Here is a 19067-nt window from a genome sequence, read left to right as displayed (position 1 = left end):
TCCTCTTCCTCCTCCTCCTCCTCCTCCTTGTACTCTCCTCGTCCTCCACCTCGTCCTCCTCCTCCTCCTCATCCTATTCTTCCTCATCTTCCTCGTCCTCCTCCTTGTCTTCCTTCTCGTTCTCGTCCTCCTTGTCCACCTCCTCATCCTCCTTGTCCTCGTCCTCCTCCTCGTCCTCATCCCCCTCCTCCTCCTTCATCTTCCTTGTCATCCTCATCCTCCTCCTCCTCGTCCTCCTCCTCCTTGTCGTCCTCCTCATCCTGTCCTGGGTTGAGTGAGTGGTGGAGTTTTTTGGTGGCAGGGGAGGGGCTATCGGGGCAGCCCCCTGTGAGAAGCTTCTCAAAGCTCCCCCAGCTCCACGTCAGCTCCACTTCTGTTTGGGAAATTGAGCCAATCAGCTGCGCCTCTGCGATAACGTATTTAAGAAGGGACGTGGTGACGTGCTGTGGGACTTGTGAGGAGGAGTCGCTGCAGCTACATGAACACCAAGGTCAGTGGAGGAACGGAGGAAGAAAGGAGGGGGAGGTGTGCCGGAGCAGAGAACCCTCCTGTATCCTGTGGTGAGACAGCAGGGCGGCCCCCCCTGCCACCCATGAAGATCTACGGTGGAGCAGGCATTGATTTGTGGCCTGTTGTTCCTGCTCGGATGATCAAGGTTCTGTGCCCGAAGAAGGCCGGGGTCTCATGGAAAAAGGTAGCCCCGCTGCTGTAATTCAGTGCTGGGAGGATTGCAGCATGCGGGGGAGTCCACGCCGGAACAGCTCGGGAAGGGCTGCAGCCGTGTGAAAGAATCCAGTCGGAGGAAGTTAGTGACCCATGACGGAGCAGTGTGGGGAACGCTGCGGCCCATGGGAGGAATTCATGTCAGAGAAAGTTTGTGGAGGACTGTCTGCTGTGAGAGGGGGACCACGATGGAGCAGGGGTAACAAGTTTTGGACACTCCCCTCACCGAACATGAAGGAAGTGGCAGCACTGACTGCACCCCCCATTCCCTGCCCCTGCACCACTGGGGGAGGAGGTAGAGATATCGGGAGCAGAGCTGAGCCCGGGAAGAAGGAGGGGTGGGGGGAAGTGTTCTCAAGATGTGGCACTGCTTCTCACTGTCCTACTCTGTTATGTGTTGTTTGTGTCTGTAATAAATGTATGGATTTTCCTTCCCCTAAGGAGTCTGCCTTTTGCTCGTGATCATAAAAGGGGGATTTTCACCGATCCCAGTCCTATATTGAACCCCAAGCCTGGCTCTCTGTTCCTACTCATTGCCGGAGGGGAAGAGAGAGAGGTGCTGCATTGTGGTTGGCTGTCAATCAGGCCTAAACCATGACAAATCCTCATCCTCATCCTCCTCATCCTCCTCGTCACCGTCCTCATCCTCATCCTCCTCATCATCCTCGTCCTCCTCGTCCTCCTCTTCATCCTCCTATCTGTCCTCCTCCTCATCCTCCCCCTCCTCCTCGTCATCGTCCTCGTCCTCCTCCTCCTAATCGTTTTCCTCCTCCTCCTCGTTTTCCTCCTCATCGTTTTCCTCCTCATCATCCTCCTCCTTGTCCTCCTCCTCATCCTGGTCATCCTCCTCATCCTCTTCCTCCTCCTCCACCTCCTCATACTCCTCCTAGTCCTCCTCCTCCTCCTCGTCCTCCTCCTCGTCCTCCTCCTCGTCCACGTCCTTGTCCTCCTCATCCTCGTCCTCGTCCTCCTACTTGTCCTCCTCCTCGTCCTCCTCCTTGTTCCCCTCCTTGTCCTCATCCTCCTAGTCCTCCTCCTCGTCCTGCTCCTCGTCCTCCTCGTCCTCGTCCTCCTACTTGTCCTCCTCCTCATCCTCCTCCTTGTCCCCCTCCTTGTCCTCATCCTCCTTGTCCTCCTCGTCCTCCTCGCCTTCCTCCTCAACTCCTCATATTCCAACTCGTCCTCCTCCTCCTCCTCCTCCTCCTCGTCCTCCTCCTACTCTTCATCTTCCTCCTCCTCCTCCTCATCCTCCTCGTCCTCCTCCTCCTTCTCATCCTCGTCCTCCTCCTCCTTGTCCTCCTTTTTCTCATCCTCCTCCTCGTCCTCGTCCCCCTCCTCCTCCTTCATCTTCCTCGTCTCATCATCCTCCTCCTCCACCTCCCCTTCCTTCTCCTCCTCCTCATCCTCCTCCTCCTCATTGTCATCCTCCTCATCCTCCTCATCCTCCCTGTCGTCCTCCTCGTCCTCCTCCTCGTCCTCTTTGTCCTCGTCTTCCTCCTCATCCTCATCCTCGTCCTCCACTTCCTCCTCATCCTCCTCGTCCTCCTCCTAGTCCTCCTCCTCCTCCTTGTCCTCCTCTTCCTCCTCATCCTCGTTCTCCTTGACCTCGTCCTCCTCCTTATCCTCCTCCTCCTCATCCTCCTCGTCCTCCTCCTCCTCGTCCTCGTCCTCGTCATCCTCCTTATCCTCCTCCTCCTCCTCCTCATCCTCCTCCTAGTCCTCCTCGTCCTGCTCGTTCTCCTCGTACTCCTCATTCTACTCATCCTCATCCTCCTCCTTGTCCACCTCCTTTTCCTCATCCTCCTTGACCTCCTCCTCCTCATCCTCATCCTCGTCCCCCTCCTCCTCCTCCTCTTCCTCGTCGTTCTCCTCCTCATCGTTGTCCTCCTCCTATTCGTTATCCTACTCCTCCTCGTCGTCCTCCTCGTCCTCCTCCTCATCCTCGTTATCCTCCTCATCGTTTTCCTCCTCTTCCCCTCCTCCTCCTCGTCCTCTTCCTCATCCTTGTTATCCTCCTCATTGATTTCCTCCTCCTCGTACTCCAACTCCTCGTCATCATCATCATCCTGCTCCTCCTCCTCCTCCTCATCCTCATCCTCCTCCTAGTCCTCCTCGTCCTCCTCGTTCTCCTCCTCGTCCTCCTCCTCAACCTCGTCCTTGTCCTCCGCCTTTTCATCATCCTCCTCGAACCTCCTCCTCCTCCTTCTCCTCCGCGTCCCCATCCTCCTCATCCTCGTCCTCCTCATCCTCCTTGTCCGCGTCCCCCTCCTCCTCCTCCTCTTCCTCATCATCCGCCTCCTCCTCGTCCTCCTCATCATCCTCCTCCTCGTTGTCCTCCTCCTCCTCGTCATCCTCCTCCTCCTTGTCATCCTCCTCCTCCTCCTCGTCCTCCTCCTCGTACTCCTCCTCTTCTTCCTCCTCGTCCTCATCCTCATCCTCCTCTTCATATTTCTCGTCCTCGTCCTCCTCCTCCTCTTCCTCGTCATCCTCATCCTCCTCCTGCTCGTCCTCCTCATCCTCCCCGTTATCCTCCTCCTCCTCCTTGTCGTACTCCTCGTCTTCCTCCTCGTCCTCCTTTTCCTCCTCCTCCTCCTCCTCCTCATCCTCGTCCTCCTCCTCATCCTCCTCGTCCTCCTCCTCCTTATCATCCTCTTCGTCCTCCTCCTCGTCCTCCTCCTTGTCCTACTTGTCCTCGCCCACCTCCTCATACTCAGCCTCGCCCTCCTCCTCCTCATCATGCTCCTCATCATCATCCTCCTCCTCGTTGTCCTCCTCCTCCTCGTCGTCCTCCTCCTCCTCGTCGTCCTCCTCCTCTTTGTCGTCCTCCTCCTCCTCCTCCTCGTTCTACACATCCTCGTGCTTGTCCTCCTCATCCTCCTCATCCTCCACCTCATCCTCCCCATCCTTGTCGTCCTCCTCATCCTCATCCTCGTCCTCCTCCTCATCCTCACCCTCATCCTCGTCGTCCTCCTCCTCCTCATCCTCCTCGTCATCGTCCTCCTCGTCCTCCTTATCCTCGTCCTCCTCCTCGTCCTCCTTGTCCTCGTCGTCCTACTCATCCTCGTGCTCGTCCTCCTCTGACGTGCGGAAATAGACTCCACAATCTGATAGATTGTAAAGTAGGTATGTTTATTCAGCGCTGAGGTACACAGGGGATAACTCCTCCTATTGTGTACCCAACGTGTGATGCTGTTACCTAAGATTTATAGAGCAAATGATTACATATTCATAATATTTTGCAATACGCCTATACATATTCAACACCTATCCCCGCTTCGTATTATAATTAGCATTTCCATAATCTCCTCCTAGTTGAGTCTGCGCAGTGTCTTCTGGTGGTGGTCGTGGGGGTCTTTGGGGATGAAGTCAAGCTCCTCTTCCTCCTGTCCGCTCTGTGACCCCAGGTTTTGCGCATACTCAGTTTCTTACTGGCTGTTGTCCAAACCGTGGGTCTAGTTCCAACCGGCTTGGTACTGATAAAGCCTAGAGAGCTCACCGTGTTTTATAAACTGTCTGCTCACTAAGCAGACAGTTAACCGTTATCTAAACTATTTCCCTTGAACTATTTTCTTTTGTTATCCCCTTCTTGCTATTATCCCCTTCTTGCTATTCTCATGTTAACCCTTACATCCCCTGTTCCTATCTTGGCCCTGTATCAATCCCCCCTTTTCTTATTATACTGAGTAAATTCTTTTACTTCAGCAATCCCCCAAATAATATAAAGCCTCATGCATCGCTGTTATTCTTTTAAACATTCTCCAGACCCATAAATACAAAATGATGGTTAGTACTAATAAAATTCCTAAACTACCTAGTAGAATCACAATGGGGTGTATCATAATGTTAAGAATCCCTGTTGCAGAAGGCGACCAGCCGAAAAGAGTATCCCACCAGTTGTGACTTGCATCTTGTTTTGTTCTTTGCAAAACCCTGTTTATTTCTTTTGTATCATGGTGTATAGTAACTAAAGTTTTCTCTCCGTTTCTTTGAATTTCTCTCAAGATCCCTAACAAATCTTGATGTTTAATCAATTGCCTTACTAATGTAAGGTTCATTCCAATAGGTGTAGGTGATAATTCGAGATAATTTATGATTTTAGATTTTATCAACTGGTGGGAAACCACTGGTGCCCAATATACAAAGTCACACCCAGTAATCTTAACAAAGTTACAAATACAAAAATTAGAATGATTCCCAGTAAACAAAGTTACATTGTCAGGATCTATCTCTACGAATACACAAGCGGTTCTTAAACATATACAGCCTTGACCAGCATATATAATCACAGTTTTCTTACTATTATCTGGGTGAATTTCGAAGTGACAGATACTTTGCTCAGTGTCAAGGCATATGTCTCTGGTGTCAATTGTATTACTTTCACAGATGAACCCCTGTTGTTCTCGAGTAATACAAGATTCCACGTTTACAGTCTGCCATTTCTCATTCTCCTTCCGGGCCCATGCTCTATGCTCTGAAGGATAGAGCACTGTATCCTCATGGTTTAACCCTAATGCGATGATGGGATGGATTACATAAACTGTAGCATTACGTATGGTGAGCACAAAGGCAGTAGCCATGTTAGTAGTGGAGTCATAGGTAAAATTCACCATAGTCCACCAAGATTGGAATCTTCTTTCAAAATTGGTAGCTTCGTCCCAAACAGCCTTTCGGATTTCAACTGGAAAAATTCCTTCATTCCCTTCCCTTATGATCAAGGCAGCGGTTGCCTGCAGCCATAACTGTGCCTGTATACAACTAAAAGCTAAAGACACATTATTCTGGGCCATATTAAGTGCATCTAGTATTAATCTGTGATCTTGGTCCTCATTCTTTTCCCATATTGGCAATATTTTTGAAACTTGCCACTGACTAGTTCCCAATGCCAACAAAGATGACTGCAGAGGCTGCTTTAGCCTTGTTAAATCACTTGTTGCAGTGACCAACTTGTTCATTAATACTTCTGAATCGATTCTATTCAAGACTCCCAACCCCGTTCCTAATACTCCAGTTAAATCTCTTTTTGTTCTGCTTTCAAGGTGCATTTGTTTTTGTATCCATCTCGTCCAGCCCTTGAAAGATGTTTCTACGAAAGGAAGACAGGCTGGTTGGATTTCGGAGATATTAGTCTGTATTATCAATTCAACACGCTTAAGAGACCAATCTGGGTTAAATAATAATTGTTGTTGGCCCACATTCCTAATCATATATGGGCCAACTTTATAAATCTTAGGCCCTGGTTTTGTTTGGGGTTGAGTTGTTTGAGTTGTGTTTGGCGCTGTTGTTGTTGTGCTGGTTGTCTTTTCAGTTGTTGGTGTTGTTGTTGCGTTGTTTATTATTATATGAAATCTGAAGGATAATCCCAATATCGGCTGCCCCTTGACCCAGAGACATACTACAGAAATTGATTGGTTAAGAGTAGAGTTATACCAACAATCTGATTTTGTTGTATCACAGACTTGGTTTGCTAAAAGGGCGCCCGGTTCCCCAGTTTCCATACGTGTTCTTACTGTGATCTGTTTTGCTGCCCAGTGAGTAGACTCATTAATTGCTCTGCATCCTATTTTAATTTCTTGTCCCAATGTTCCCTGCAATTGTTGTACTCCTTGATAGGTGTGATTCCATTCTTCTTTTGAGCTCACATTTATCCCCTGTATAACTGTAGTAGCCAAATTTAGAGTCGTGTGTGTGCTGCCTATCCCCATACTTCCAGTATACCCAATGTGGGCCTGGGACCATGGCCATTCACTGAACCTTTGACTATACATTAAAGGAAAAATGATTATCAGATTTATCGTGAGAAGCGTAATCTTCCTGGTTGAACTTGGGTAACTTTCCATGGAGATTTATGGGCTTTCTTCACTCGGGTGTGATGTATCCAGGCCGAGTATTCCTTAATCTTGATGGCTGTGAACGTCGTGAGCAGCACCTGGAATGGCCCTTCCCACCGTGGCTCCAAGGTTTTTTCTGTAAGAGACTTAACATATACATAGTCCCCAGGTTGTATATTATGTACAGGTCCATCCAGCCCTCTACCTCGAGTACCAATTACATGTTTTCTGATCTTATTGAGTTGTTTCCCTAACGCCACCATGTAGGAGCTCATAATTTCATCTCCAATTTGTGTGGATATTCCTTTTTGTACCCCGTATGGTTGTCCATATAAAATTTCAAAGGGGCTCAGCCCTTCCCTTGCCCTTGGCCTTGTCCGTATGCGTAAAAGGGCCAAGGGCAAGGACTGAGGCCATGTCAGGTTTGCTTCTTGCCCCAATTTTACAATTTGCTGTTTGATTAAGTGGTTCATCTTTTCCACTTGACCGCTTGACTGAGGGCGATACAGGGTGTGAAGCTGCCAATCTATACCCAAATGGTGGCTAATTTGTTGTACTACTTTTGAGACAAAGTGTGGTCCTCTATCTGAGGATATGATTGCCGGAACCCCAAATCGTGGTATTATTTCTTGTATCAGTACTTTAGTTACTTCCCGAGCCTTAGCGGTTCTAGTAGGGAATGCTTCTGGCCAGCCTGAAAAGGTATCAGTCAGTACCAACAAATATCGATACCCCCCTTTTCTTGGTAATTCTGTAAAATCTACTTGCCATTGTTGCCCAGGTCCGTTGCCCTTCCCAATCTGACCCATTTCTAGTTTGGGGGCGTTTTGGGGATTAGTCCGGAGGCAGATGTCGCATTGTTGAGTCACCTGCCTTACCGTGGTATACAAATTCCTGGCTACAATCTCTTTTATCAAATGACTATACAAAGCTTCTGCTCCCCAGTGTCTCTTTCTATGCTCCTCTCGTGTAAAATGCCATAGTAAATGAGAGGGGATAATTAACTTCCCCTGTGGGGTATAAGCCCATCCTTCCTTGTTATATGTCCCTTCCAGATCTGCAATAAGTTTCTGATCCTCCCTGGTATATTCTGGTTTACTTTCCAAGGAAATTTGCCTATCGGGAATAAGTGCTCCTTCAGTCTGTATCTCTATTTTGGCCGCCCGTTTTGCCTCCCTATCCGCCAGCTCGTTTCCTTTTTCCAATTCAGAGCTCACCTTTTGGTGTGCTTTAATATGCATAATTGCCACCTTCTCAGGAAATTGAACAGCTTCCAATAGCTTCAAAATTTCTTCCGCATGTTTAATGTTTTTCCCTTGGGAGTTCAATAGTCCCCTTTCTTTCCAGATTGCTCCATGTGCATGCACAACTCCAAAAGCATACTTGGAGTCCGTGTATATGTTTATGATCTTACCCTTAGCTAGTTCCAGGGCTCGGGTTAAAGCAATTATTTCTGCCTTTTGCGCAGACGTATTTGCAGGCAGAGGTCCTGATTCTATTACCTTTTGACTGGTGGTAACGGCATACCCCGCATATCGATTACCGTTCAGGATGTAACTGCTTCCATCCGTGAACCAGCTCTCTTCATCCTTCATGGGGCTTTCTTTTAGGTCAGGGCGACTTGAGTATGTCGCCTCAATTGTTTCCAAGCAGTCATGGTGCACTGGTTCTCCCATGTTACCACTGAGGAAAGAAGCTGGGTTGATAATATTAGTGACTATTATCTGTACATCATCTTGTTCTACTAGTGCAGCTTGGTATCTCAGAAATCTTTGTGGGGAGAGCCAATGCCCTCCCTTTGCTTCCAGGACTGCCGACACTGTATGTGACACATAGACAGTCATTTTCTGGCCCAGAGTGAACTTCCGAGCTTCCTGTATGTTCAGTATCAGGGCAGCCACCGCTCGCAGACACCCAGGCCACCCTTTTGCAGTTGCATCTAGTTGTTTAGAGAGATAGGCGACAGCTCGTCGATATGGACCTAGGTCTTGTGCCAGTATTCCCAGGGCAATGCCCTGCTTCTCATGAGAAAAGAGAAAAAACGGTTTACTCACATCTGGGAGTCCTAGAGCCGGGGCCGACATCAAAGCCTTCTTCAGTGAATCAAAGGCTCGCTCAGCCTCCTCATCCCATTCGAGGTGCGTCTGTTCGGTATTTGTTAGCGCATACAGGGGCTTAACAAGCAGTCCATAATTATAGATCCATAGCCTGCACCACCCCGTCATTCCCAAAAAGGTTCTTAATTCTTTTACTGTCTGAGGTTTCGGGGTTTGACATATGGCTTCCTTACGGGACTGTCCCAAAGTTCTTTGCCCTGCAGTGATCTCATAGCCCAGGTAGTTTACTTTACGTTGTATCACCTGGGCTTTCTTCTTAGAAACTCGATACCCCCGCAGTCCCAAAAAATTTAACAAGCTCACCGTCCACGTTGCACAGTCCTCTTCTGTCTCAGTAGCGATCAAAATGTCGTCCACGTACTGCAATAATTTTCCTTTCTCGGATGGGGCTTCCCAGGATTCCAAGTCCTTTTCAAGCTGGTTGCCAAAAAGAGTAGGGCTATTCTTGAACCCTTGTGGCAACACCGTCCAGGCGAGTTGGGTCTTTCGACCAGTTTTAGGATTTTCCCACTCAAATGCAAACAACTTTTGGCTGGCTTTATGGAGAGGAAGGCAAAAGAAGGCGTCCTTCAAATCTAAGACAGTAAACCAAATCAACTCTGGTGTTAATACAGTTAACAGGGTATATGGGTTTGCTACCACTGGGTGGAGATCTTCAACTATTTTATTCACAGCCCGTAAGTCCTGAACCACTCTATACGACCCATCAGGTTTCCGAATGGGCAGTATAGGGGTATTGAACTCAGACTCACACTCTTCTAATAACCCTAATTGCAAAAATTTTTCTATTACCGGTCGGATTCCTTCCCTATCCTCCCTTTTTAAAGGATACTGTTTAATTCTCACCGGTCGTTGACCTTCCTTAATCTTGATCTCAATCGGTAGAGCGTTTTTCGCCCTTCCAGGTACATCGGTAGCCCAAACTCCCGGATATACTTGGTCTAAAATTTCCTCACTAATTTCTCCTCCTGACGAAGAACTAGTTAGAGTGAGACTCAGCACTTGAATGTACTGCTGATCTTTTACCTCCAAGGTGACTTCCCCTTTCTCAAAGACAATTTTTGCTTCCAGTTGTTCCAGCAAATCCCTCCCCAGGAGAGCTTTTGGGGAGTTAGGCATATAAAGGAATTTATGAATTCCCCATTGCTTTCCCAATTTATACTCTAAAGGTTTACAAAAATACGCCTTTTCAGATTGGCCGGTCGCTCCCTTTACCATAACATAGTCATCCCCCAGTGGTATTAAAGCTTGATTCAAAACCGAATACGTTGCTCCTGTGTCTACCAAAAATTCTACTTCTTCTTTTTTTCTCCCCAGCTTAATTTTAACCAGTGGATCCGCCAGGGTAGATCCCCCAGGTCCCCGTCAGTCCTCTGTTACATTTGCTATTTTTACATTCCTTGAAGCCTTCCCATTCTCCCTCCTATTCCTTGGACATTCCTTTTTCCAATGCCCGAAGCCCTTACACAAAGCACACTGATCCCACCCCAGCCGCGGTCGTTGCCTGGCCGGTCTCTGAACCAGAGTGGCCATCAACTTCATCTGTCCTTGTCGACATTCTTCTTCCCTGTTGCTAAACACTTTCCACGCCTCCTCTAACAATACCTCCAGATTCCTACTTTCCGTAGGGCGCAGCTTCTGAAGCTTTCGCCTTATGTCTCTTGTGGATTGGCCCATGAACAAGGAAACTAGTTGTTGTATTCCTATTTCTGATCCCGGATCCAACGGTGTATTACGGCGCATTACATTCCTCAGTCGATTCAAGAATTCAGATGGGGACTCGGAAGGACCCTGTTTTACTGCATATAAAACTGACCAATTTATAGTTTTAGGGATCGCTCTTTCTATCCCCTTTGCAATCCATTCTCGATACGCCCGTAACCTTTCCATATGTGCCGATCTATTTGGTTCCCATTTTGGGTCTTGGAGGGGAAAATATTCCTTAACGTCCCCCCCAGTGATCTTATAATGATCCTCCGCCAAGTCTCCTGCTGTTTTTAAAATCAATTGTTTCTCAGTTTCAGTCATATATTCTAATAGCAGTTGTATATCACTCCAATCCGGGTTATGCTGTCTTATAATGAATTGGAAGTGTTTAGCTACATCATGTGGATCGCGTCTATAGTTTTTTGCAATTCCCCTCCATGCTTCCAAATCAACGGTGGTGAAGGGTACCCTAATCAACATTGTACCACCCTCCGGTCCCACGGCTTCCCGAAGGGGTGCCTGTAAAATACTTGTTGCAGTTTTTTGTCTAGTGTGGGCAGATACCGGACTATCGGGAGAGTCTGCCGTTTCTTCCGAGTCACCATCCCGATTCTGTGATCGGGGGGGAGGTTTAAACAAATCATCATCTTGTTCTGAGGTTTGGTGAACCTTATCTACCTTTGTACATCTCTGTCCAATGCTACATGACGAGCAACACCTTTTCAACTTACCCCTACTTTCCTTATTTTCTCGTTCAAGTGCGAGCACCATAGGGTCCTGTGGGGGTACTAACCCACAGTCCCTTTGCCACTCTGGGTGATTTCGCAAAGTAAAAAACATATCCGCATATGATATCTCATCCCATTTTCCTTCTCTCCTTATAAACAACATAAGTTGTAACAGAGTGTTATAGTCCAGTGTTCCATTAAGCGGCCATTTAGCACCATCCTCCAGCTTATACAGCGGCCACCACTGATTGCAATATTTTACAAGAGTCCTTTTGCTTTCCGTACCTCCGCTCCCTGCAATATCCCGCCAATGGGCGAGTATACAGCCGAGAGGGCTCTTTTTTAATATCCCTCCCTGAGTATTACCCATCTTGTTTTTGTAAAACACTCACTCCAAACGCTCACACTTAACACAATCACCACACAGCATTCACTCACAATCTCACAATCTCACGGACGTCCACGCACTTACAAATCCACACACTTACAACACTTTCAGCAAGAGAAAAAAAAACACAACAGAACAAAGGCCTTTTCAATCACTCCTGCCTGTGGCCGCCCTCTCGGCCAACAGGTCCCCGATTGGAGCCGGCGACCGCTCTATCGGTCTGTGGCAAGGTGTAATTGCCCCCTAGACTCCCCTAACCCGCACGAATTCGCGCCTTTTCGGTGCACCTACCCGGCTTAGCTGCACGCCAGACGTCTCTGCGCGATTTACCAGCTGCCCCAGCCACGCGTACGACTTACAGGCTCCTATCCTTAAACATACCGTTTGGTCCGCGGCTTCAGGAAGTCCTTGTCTGCCCCCCCACGGTGAGCGGCTGGTAGCGGAGGCTCCTCCGAGGAAAGTGCTCGGGGCGCGCCTGGGAGAGTCCGCCCCGCAGTCGATCCCGTAGTCGAGCAGAGAGTCTCCTGCCTGGCTCGCCAAAACTGACGTGCGGAAATAGACTCCACAATCTGATAGATTGTAAAGTAGGTATGTTTATTCAGCGCTGAGGTACACAGGGGATAACTCCTCCTATTGTGTACCCAACGTGTGATGCTGTTACCTAAGATTTATAGAGCAAATGATTACATATTCATAATATTTTGCAATACGCCTATACATATTCAACACCTATCCCCGCTTCGTATTATAATTAGCATTTCCATAATCTCCTCCTAGTTGAGTCTGCGCAGTGTCTTCTGGTGGTGGTCGTGGGGGTCTTTGGGGATGAAGTCAAGCTCCTCTTCCTCCTGTCCGCTCTGTGACCCCAGGTTTTGCGCATACTCAGTTTCTTACTGGCTGTTGTCCAAACCGTGGGTCTAGTTCCAACCGGCTTGGTACTGATAAAGCCTAGAGAGCTCACCGTGTTTTATAAACTGTCTGCTCACTAAGCAGACAGTTAACCGTTATCTAAACTATTTCCCTTGAACTATTTTCTTTTGTTATCCCCTTCTTGCTATTATCCCCTTCTTGCTATTCTCATGTTAACCCTTACATCCCCTGTTCCTATCTTGGCCCTGTATCACCTCCTCATCATCATCCTCCTCGTCCTCCTCCTCCTACTCGTTTCCCTCCTCCTCCTCCTCGTCCTCGTCCTCATCCTTCTCCTCGACCTCCTCCTCATCCTTGTCCTCCTCCTCCTAGTCCTCATCCTCCTCCTCATCCTCGTCATCTTCCTCCTCCTCGTCCTCATCCTCCTCCTCCTCATATTCCTCGTCCTCCTCCTCTTCCTCCTCATCTTCGTCCTCCTCCTCGTCCTCCTTGTCCTTGTCCTCCTCCTTGTCCTCATCCCCCTCCTCCTCCTCCTCTTCCTCGTCAACCTCATCCTCCTCCTCATACCCCTCCTCCTCTTCCTCTTCCTCGTCATACTCATCCTCCTCCTCTTCCTCCTCGTCCTCCCTGTCGTCCTATTCCTCCTACTTGTCGTCCTCCTCGTCCTCCTCCTCGTGCTCCTCCTCGTCCCCCTTATCCTCGTCCTCCTCCTCATCCTCGTCCTCGTCGTCCTCGTCCTCCTCATCCTCCTCGTCCTCTTCCTTGTCCTCCTCTTCCTTGTCGTCCTCCTCATCCTCATCCTCGTCCTCCTCCTCCTCCTCATCCTCCTCATCATCGTCCTCATCCTCATCCTCCTCATCCTCGTCCTCATCCTCCTCGTCCTTCTATTTGTCCTCCTCCTCGTCCTCCTCCTACTCCTCCACCTCCTCTTCGTATTCGTCCTCGTCCACCTCCTCCTAATCGTTATACTCCTCCTCCTCGTTTTCCTCCTCCTCGTTTTCCTCATCCTCCTCCCCCACGTCCTCCTCCTCATCCTCGTTATCCTCCTCATCGTTTTCCTCCTCCTCCTCCAAATCGTTGTCCTCATCCTTGTCCTCGTTATCATCCTCATTGATTTCCTACTCCTCCTTCTCATCCTCCTCCTCATCCTTGTCATCCTCCTCATACTCATCATCCTCGTCCTCCTCCTTCTCATCCTCCTTTTCCTTAATCTCCTCGTCCTGCTCCTCCTCCTCGTCCTCGTCCCCCTCCTCCTCCTCCTCGTCCTCCTCATCATCCTGCTCCTCGTTGTCCTCCTCCTCCTTGTTGTCTTCCTCCTCTTCCTACACATCCTTGTGCTCGTCCTCCTCCTGCTCATCTTCCTCGTCCTCGTCGTCCTCCTCCACCTCCTCCCCCTCGTCCTCCTCCTCATCCTCATTGTCCTCGTCCTCCTCCTCGTCCTCGTCCCCCTCCTCCTCCTTCATCTTCCTCGTCCTCCTCGTACTCCTCCTCTTCCTCCTCCTCGTCCTCGTCCTCCTCCTCCTCCTCATATTTCTTGTCCTCCTCCTCCTCCTCTTCCTCGTCATCCTCATCCTCCTCCTCCTCGTCCTCCTCATCCTCCCTGTTGTCCTCCTCATCCTCCTTGTCATACTCATCATCTTCCTCCTCGTCCTCCTTTTCCTCATCCTCCTCCTCATCCTCGTCCTCCTCCTCCTCATCCTCCTCATCCTCCTCCTTGTCCTCCTCCTCCTTGTCATCCTCTTCATCCTCCTCCTCATCATCCTTCTCGTACTCCTCCTCGTCCTCCTCCTCCTTGTCATACTCTTCGTCCTCCTCCTCGTCCTCCTCCTCGTCCTCCTTGTCCTCATCCTCGTCCTCCTCATCCTCAACCACCTCCTCGTCATCGTCCTAATCCTCATCCTCCTCATCCTCCTCCTCATCCTCCTTGTCCTCATCCTCATCCTCGTCTTCCTCCTCGACCTCCTCCACCTCCTTCTCCTCCTCCTTATCCTGGTCTTCCTCCTCGTCCTCATCCTCCTCCTCATCCTCCTCATTCTCCTCGTCCTCCTCCTCCTCCTCGTCCTCCTACTCATCCTCCTCCTCGTCCTCCTCCTTTTCCTCCTCCTTTTCCTCATCCTCCTCGTCATCCTCGTACTCGTCCCCCTCCTCCTCCTCCTCTTCCTCGTCATGATCCTCCTCCTCGTCCTCCTCATCATCCTCCTCCTCGTTGTCCTCCTCCTCCTCGTTGTCCTCCTCCTCTTTGTCGTCCTCCTCCTCCTCCTCCTCGTTCTACACATCCTCGTGCTCGTCCTCCTCCTCCTCATCCTCCTCGTCCTCCTCCTCATCCTCCTCCTCCTTGTCGTCCTCCTCATCCTCATCCTCGTCCTCGTCATCCTCCTCATCCTCATCCTCGTCCTCCTCCTCATCCTCCTCGTCATCGTCCTCATCCTCGTCCTCCTCATCATCCTCATCCTCGTCCTCCTCGTCCTCCTTATCCTCATCCTCCTCCTCGTCCTCCTTGTCCTCATCGTCCTACTCATCCTCGTGCTCGTCCTCCTCCTCCTCATCCTCCTCCTCCTCATTCTCCTCCTCCTCCTCGTCGTCCTCCTCCTCTTCCTCGTTGTCCTCCTCCTCCTCGTCCTCCTCCTCTTCCTCGTTGTCCTCCTCCTCCTCGTCCTCCTCCTCCTATTCGTTTCCCTCCTCCTCCTCCTCGTCCTCCTCGTCCTCGTCCTTCTCCTCGACCTCCTCCTCATCCTTGTCCTGCTCCTCCTAGTCCTCATCCTCCTCCTCGTCCTCGTCATCTTCCTCCTCTGCGTCCTCGTCCTCCTCCTCCTCATATTCCTCGTCCTCCTCCTCTTCCTCCTCATCTTCGTCCTCCTCCTCGTCCTCCTTGTCCTCGTCCTCCTCCTCGTCCTCATCCCCCTCCTCCTCCTCCTCTTCCTCGTCAACCTCATCCTCCTCATCCCCGTCCTCCTCCTCCTCTTCCTCGTCATCCTCATCCTCCTCCTCATCCTCCTCATCCTCCATGTCGTCCTATTCCTCCTCCCTGTCGTCCTCCTCGTCCTCCTCCCCGTCCTCATCCTTGTCGTTCCTTATCCTCGTCCTCCTCATCATCCTCGTCCTCGTCGTCCTCGTCCTCCTCATCCTCCTCGTCCTCTTCTCGTCCTCCACCTCCTTGTCGTCCTCCTCATACTCCTCCTTGTCCTCCTCCTCCTCCTCCTCATCCTCATTCTCCTCCTAGTCCTCCTCATCATCCTCCTCCTCGTCCTCCTCCTCATCCTCCTGCTCATTTTCCTCCTCCTCCTCCTACCCATCCTACTCGTTATCGTCCTCGTCCTCCTCCTCCTAATTGTTGTCCTCCTCCTCCTCGTTTTCCTCCTCCTCCTCCTCGTCCTCGTTATCCTCCTCATCGTTTTCCTCCTCCTCGCCTCATACTCCTCCTCATCCTTGTCATCCTCCTCATACTCATCCTTGTCCTCCTCCTCCTCCTCCTCATTCTCCTCCTAGTCCTCCTCGTTCTCCTCCTCCTCGTTCTACTCCTCGTCCTCCTCCTTTTCCTCATTCTCCTCGTCCTGCTCCTCCTCCTCGTCCTCGTCCCCCTCCTCCTCCTCCTCTTCCTCGTCATGATCCTCCTCCTCGTCGTCCTCATCATCCTCCTCCTCGTTATCCTACACCTCCTTGTCGTCCTCCTCCTCGTCCTACACATCCTCGTGCTCGTCCTCCTCCTGCTCATCCTCCTCGTCCTTCTCATTCTCCTCCTCCTTGTCGTCCTCCTAATCCTCATCCTCGTCCTCCTCCTCCTCGTCCTCCTCCTCGTCCTCCTTGTCCTCGTCCTCCTCCTCCTCCTTGTCCTGCTCATCTTCCTCCTCGTCCTCCTATTTGTCCTCCTCCTCGTCCTCCTCCTCCTCCTCCCCCTCCTCCTCGTCATCGTCCTCGTCAACCTCCTCCTAATCGTCATCCTCCTCCTCCTCGTTGTCCTCCTCCTCCTCGTTGTCCTCCTCCTCATTATCCTCTTCCTCCTCGTCATCCTCCTCCTCATCCTCTTCTTCGTCCTCGTTATCCTCATTGATTTCCACCTCCTCGTACTCCTCCTCGTCCTCGTCATCCTCCTCATCCTGCTCCTCCTCTTCCTCATCCTCCTCCTCCTAGTCCTCCTCATTCTCCTCGTTCTCCTTGTCCTCCTCCTCCTCCTCGTCCTCCTCCTTTTCCTCATCCTCCTCGACCTCCTCCTCCTCCTTCTCCTCCTCGTCCCCATCCTCCTCATCCTCGTCCTCCTCATCCTCCTCGACCTCATACCCATCCTCCTCCTCCTCTTCCTCATCATCTGCCTCCTCCTCGTCCTCCTCATCATCCTCCTCCTCGTTGTCCTCCTCCTCCTCATTATCCTCCTCCTCCTCGTCGTCCTCCTCCTGTCATCGTCGTCCTCCTCCTCCTCGTCCTCCTCCTGTCATCGTCGTCCTCCTCCTCCTCGTCCTCCTCATCCTCGTCCTCCTCCTCCTCCTCCTCGTCCTCCTTGTCCTCGTCCACCTCCTCATCCTCAGCCTCGCCCTCCTCCTCATCCTCATCCTCGTCATCATCCTCATCCTCGTCCTCCTCATCCTCATCCTCCTCCTCATCATCGTCCTCCTCCTCGTCCTCGTCCTCCTTGTCCCCATCCTCGTCTTCCTTCTGCACCTCCTCCTCCTCCTCCTCATTTTCCTCCTCCTCCACCTCTTCCTCCTCCTCCTCATCCTGGTCTTCCTCCTCGTCCTCATCCTCCTCGTCCTCATCATCATCGTCCTCGTCCTCCTCCTCCTCGTTTTCCTCCTCCTCGTTTTCCTCCTCATCCTCCTCCCCCTCATCCTCCTCCTCATCCTCGTTATCCTCCTCATCAATGGCCTCCTCCTCCTCCTCATCCTCGTCATCCTCCTCATCCTCGTCCTCGTCCTCCTCCTCCTCCTCCTCATTTTCCTCCTTCTCCTCATCCTCATCCTCCTATTTGTCCTCCTCCTCCTCCTCCTCCTCCTCCTCGTCCTCGTCCTCCTCCTCCTCCTCATTTTCCTCCTCATCCTCGTCCTCCTATTTGTCCTCCTCCTCCTCCTCCTCCTCGTCCTCGTCCTCCTCCTCCTCCTCATTTTCCTCCTCCTCCTCCTCCCCATCCTCCTCGTCATCGTCCCCCTCCTCCTCCTCCTAATCGTTTTCCTCCTCCTCCTCCTCCTCCTTTTCCTCCTCAACCTCCTCCTCCTCGTCGTCCTCCTCATCCTCGTTATCCTCCTCATCGTTTTCCTCCTCCTCCTCCTCGTCCTCCTCCTCATCCTCGTTATCCTCCTCATCGATTTCCTCCTCCTCCTCCCCCTCCTCCTCCTTCTCCTCATCCTTGTCATCCTCCTCATCCTCGTCCTCGTCCTTGTCCTCCTCCTCCTCCTCATTTTCCTCCTCCTCCACCTCCTCCTCCTCATCCTGGTCTTCCTCCTCGTCCTCATCCTCATCATCGTCCTCGTACTCCTCATCCTCTTTTTCCTCCTCCTCATTTTCCTCCTCCTCCTCCTCCCCCTCGTCCTCCTCCTCGTCCTCCTCCTCCTCCTCGTCCTCCTCCTCGTCCTCTTCCTTGACCTCCTCCTTTTCCTCATCCTCCTCCACCTCCTCCTCCTCCTTTTCCTCCTCGTCCCCATCTTCCTCCTCCTCTTCCTCCTTCTCCTCATCCTCCTCCTCCTCCTCATCCTCCTTCTCATCCTCCTCCTTGTCCTCCTCCTTTTCCTCATCCTCCTCCACCTCCTCCTCCTCCTTCTCCTCGTCCTTGTCCTCCTCCTCGTCTTCCTCCTCCTCCTCCTCCTCTTCCTCATCCTCTTCCTCTTCGTTGTCCTCCTTCTCCTCGTCGTCCTCCTCCTCCTTGTCGTCCTCCTCCTCATCCTCCTTGTCCTCATCCTCCTCCTCATCCTCGTGCTCGTCATCCTCCTCATCATCATCCTCCTACTCCTCCTCCTCCTCCTCGTTTTCCTCCTCCTCCTCGTTTTCCTCCTCCTCCTCCTCTTCCTCGTTGCCATCCTCCTCCTCGTCCTCCTCCTCCTCCTCCTAGTCCTCCTTGTCCTCTTCGTTCTCCTCATCCTCCTCCTTGTCCTCCTCCTTTTCCTCATCCTCCTCCACCTCCTCCTCCTCCTTCTCCTCCTCATCCCCATCCTCCTCATCCTGCTTCTCGTCCTCGTCACCCTCCTCCTCCTCCTATTCCTCATCATCCTCCTCCTCCTCGTTCTCCTCATCCTCCTCCTCCTTGTCGTCCTCCTCCTCCTTATCATCCTCCTCCTCCTCTTCCTCCTACTCATCCTCCTTCTCCTCGTCCTCCCCCTCATCCTCGTGCTCGTCCTCCTCATCCTCCTCCTCCTCATCATCATCATCATCCTCCTCCTCCTTCTCCTTGTTTTCCTCCTCCTCCTCTTCCTCGTCCGCCTCCTCGTCCTCATCCTCCTCGTCCTTCTCGTCCTCCTCCTCGTCCTCCTCCTCGTCCTCCACCTCATCCCCCTCCTCCTCGTCCTCATACTCCTCCTCCTCGTCCTCCTTGTCCTCGTCCTCCTCCTCAACCTCGTCTCCCTCCTCCTCCTTCATCTTCCTTGTCATCCTCCTCCTCCTCCTCCTCATCCTCCTCATCCTCCTGTTCCTCGTTGTCCTCCTCCTCATCATCCTTCTCGTCCTCTTTGTCATACTCCTCCTCCTCCTTGTCGTCCTCCTCGTCCTCCTTGTCCTCGTCCTCCTC

General features: G+C 51.4%; 3 protein-coding genes across 3 annotated transcripts; all 3 read left to right on the top strand.

The window, feature by feature from the left end:
• Positions 1–2179: 2179 nt before the first annotated feature.
• On the top strand, positions 2180–3817 carry LOC122154357 (uncharacterized protein DDB_G0271670-like; the record flags this gene model as incomplete). Its single annotated transcript, XM_042802314.1, has 2 exons — positions 2180–2271; positions 2977–3817. Coding segments are annotated over 2 exons (933 nt in total), but the record flags the coding sequence as incomplete, so codon positions are not given.
• A 10363-nt stretch (positions 3818–14180) lies between these two features.
• LOC122154389 (uncharacterized protein DDB_G0271670-like) lies at positions 14181–15038 on the top strand (the record flags this gene model as incomplete). The annotated part of the gene is given in 1 exon segment (XM_042802590.1): positions 14181–15038. A coding segment is annotated over 1 exon segment (858 nt), but the record flags the coding sequence as incomplete, so codon positions are not given.
• Positions 15039–16552: 1514 nt separating this feature from the next.
• Positions 16553–17678, top strand: LOC122154387 (uncharacterized protein DDB_G0271670-like; the record flags this gene model as incomplete). The annotated part of the gene is given in 2 exon segments (XM_042802589.1): positions 16553–16751; positions 16882–17678. Coding segments are annotated over 2 exon segments (996 nt in total), but the record flags the coding sequence as incomplete, so codon positions are not given.
• Between the last annotated feature and the right edge of the window lie 1389 nt (positions 17679–19067).

This window comes from Tyto alba, unplaced genomic scaffold (genome assembly GCF_018691265.1).
Source record: "Tyto alba isolate M040663 unplaced genomic scaffold, T.alba_DEE_v4.0 Super-Scaffold_39, whole genome shotgun sequence".
NCBI lineage: Eukaryota > Metazoa > Chordata > Aves > Strigiformes > Tytonidae > Tyto > Tyto alba.
The sequence above is the reverse complement of the archived record's forward strand: the minus strand, read 5'-3'. Positions and strand labels throughout refer to the sequence as shown.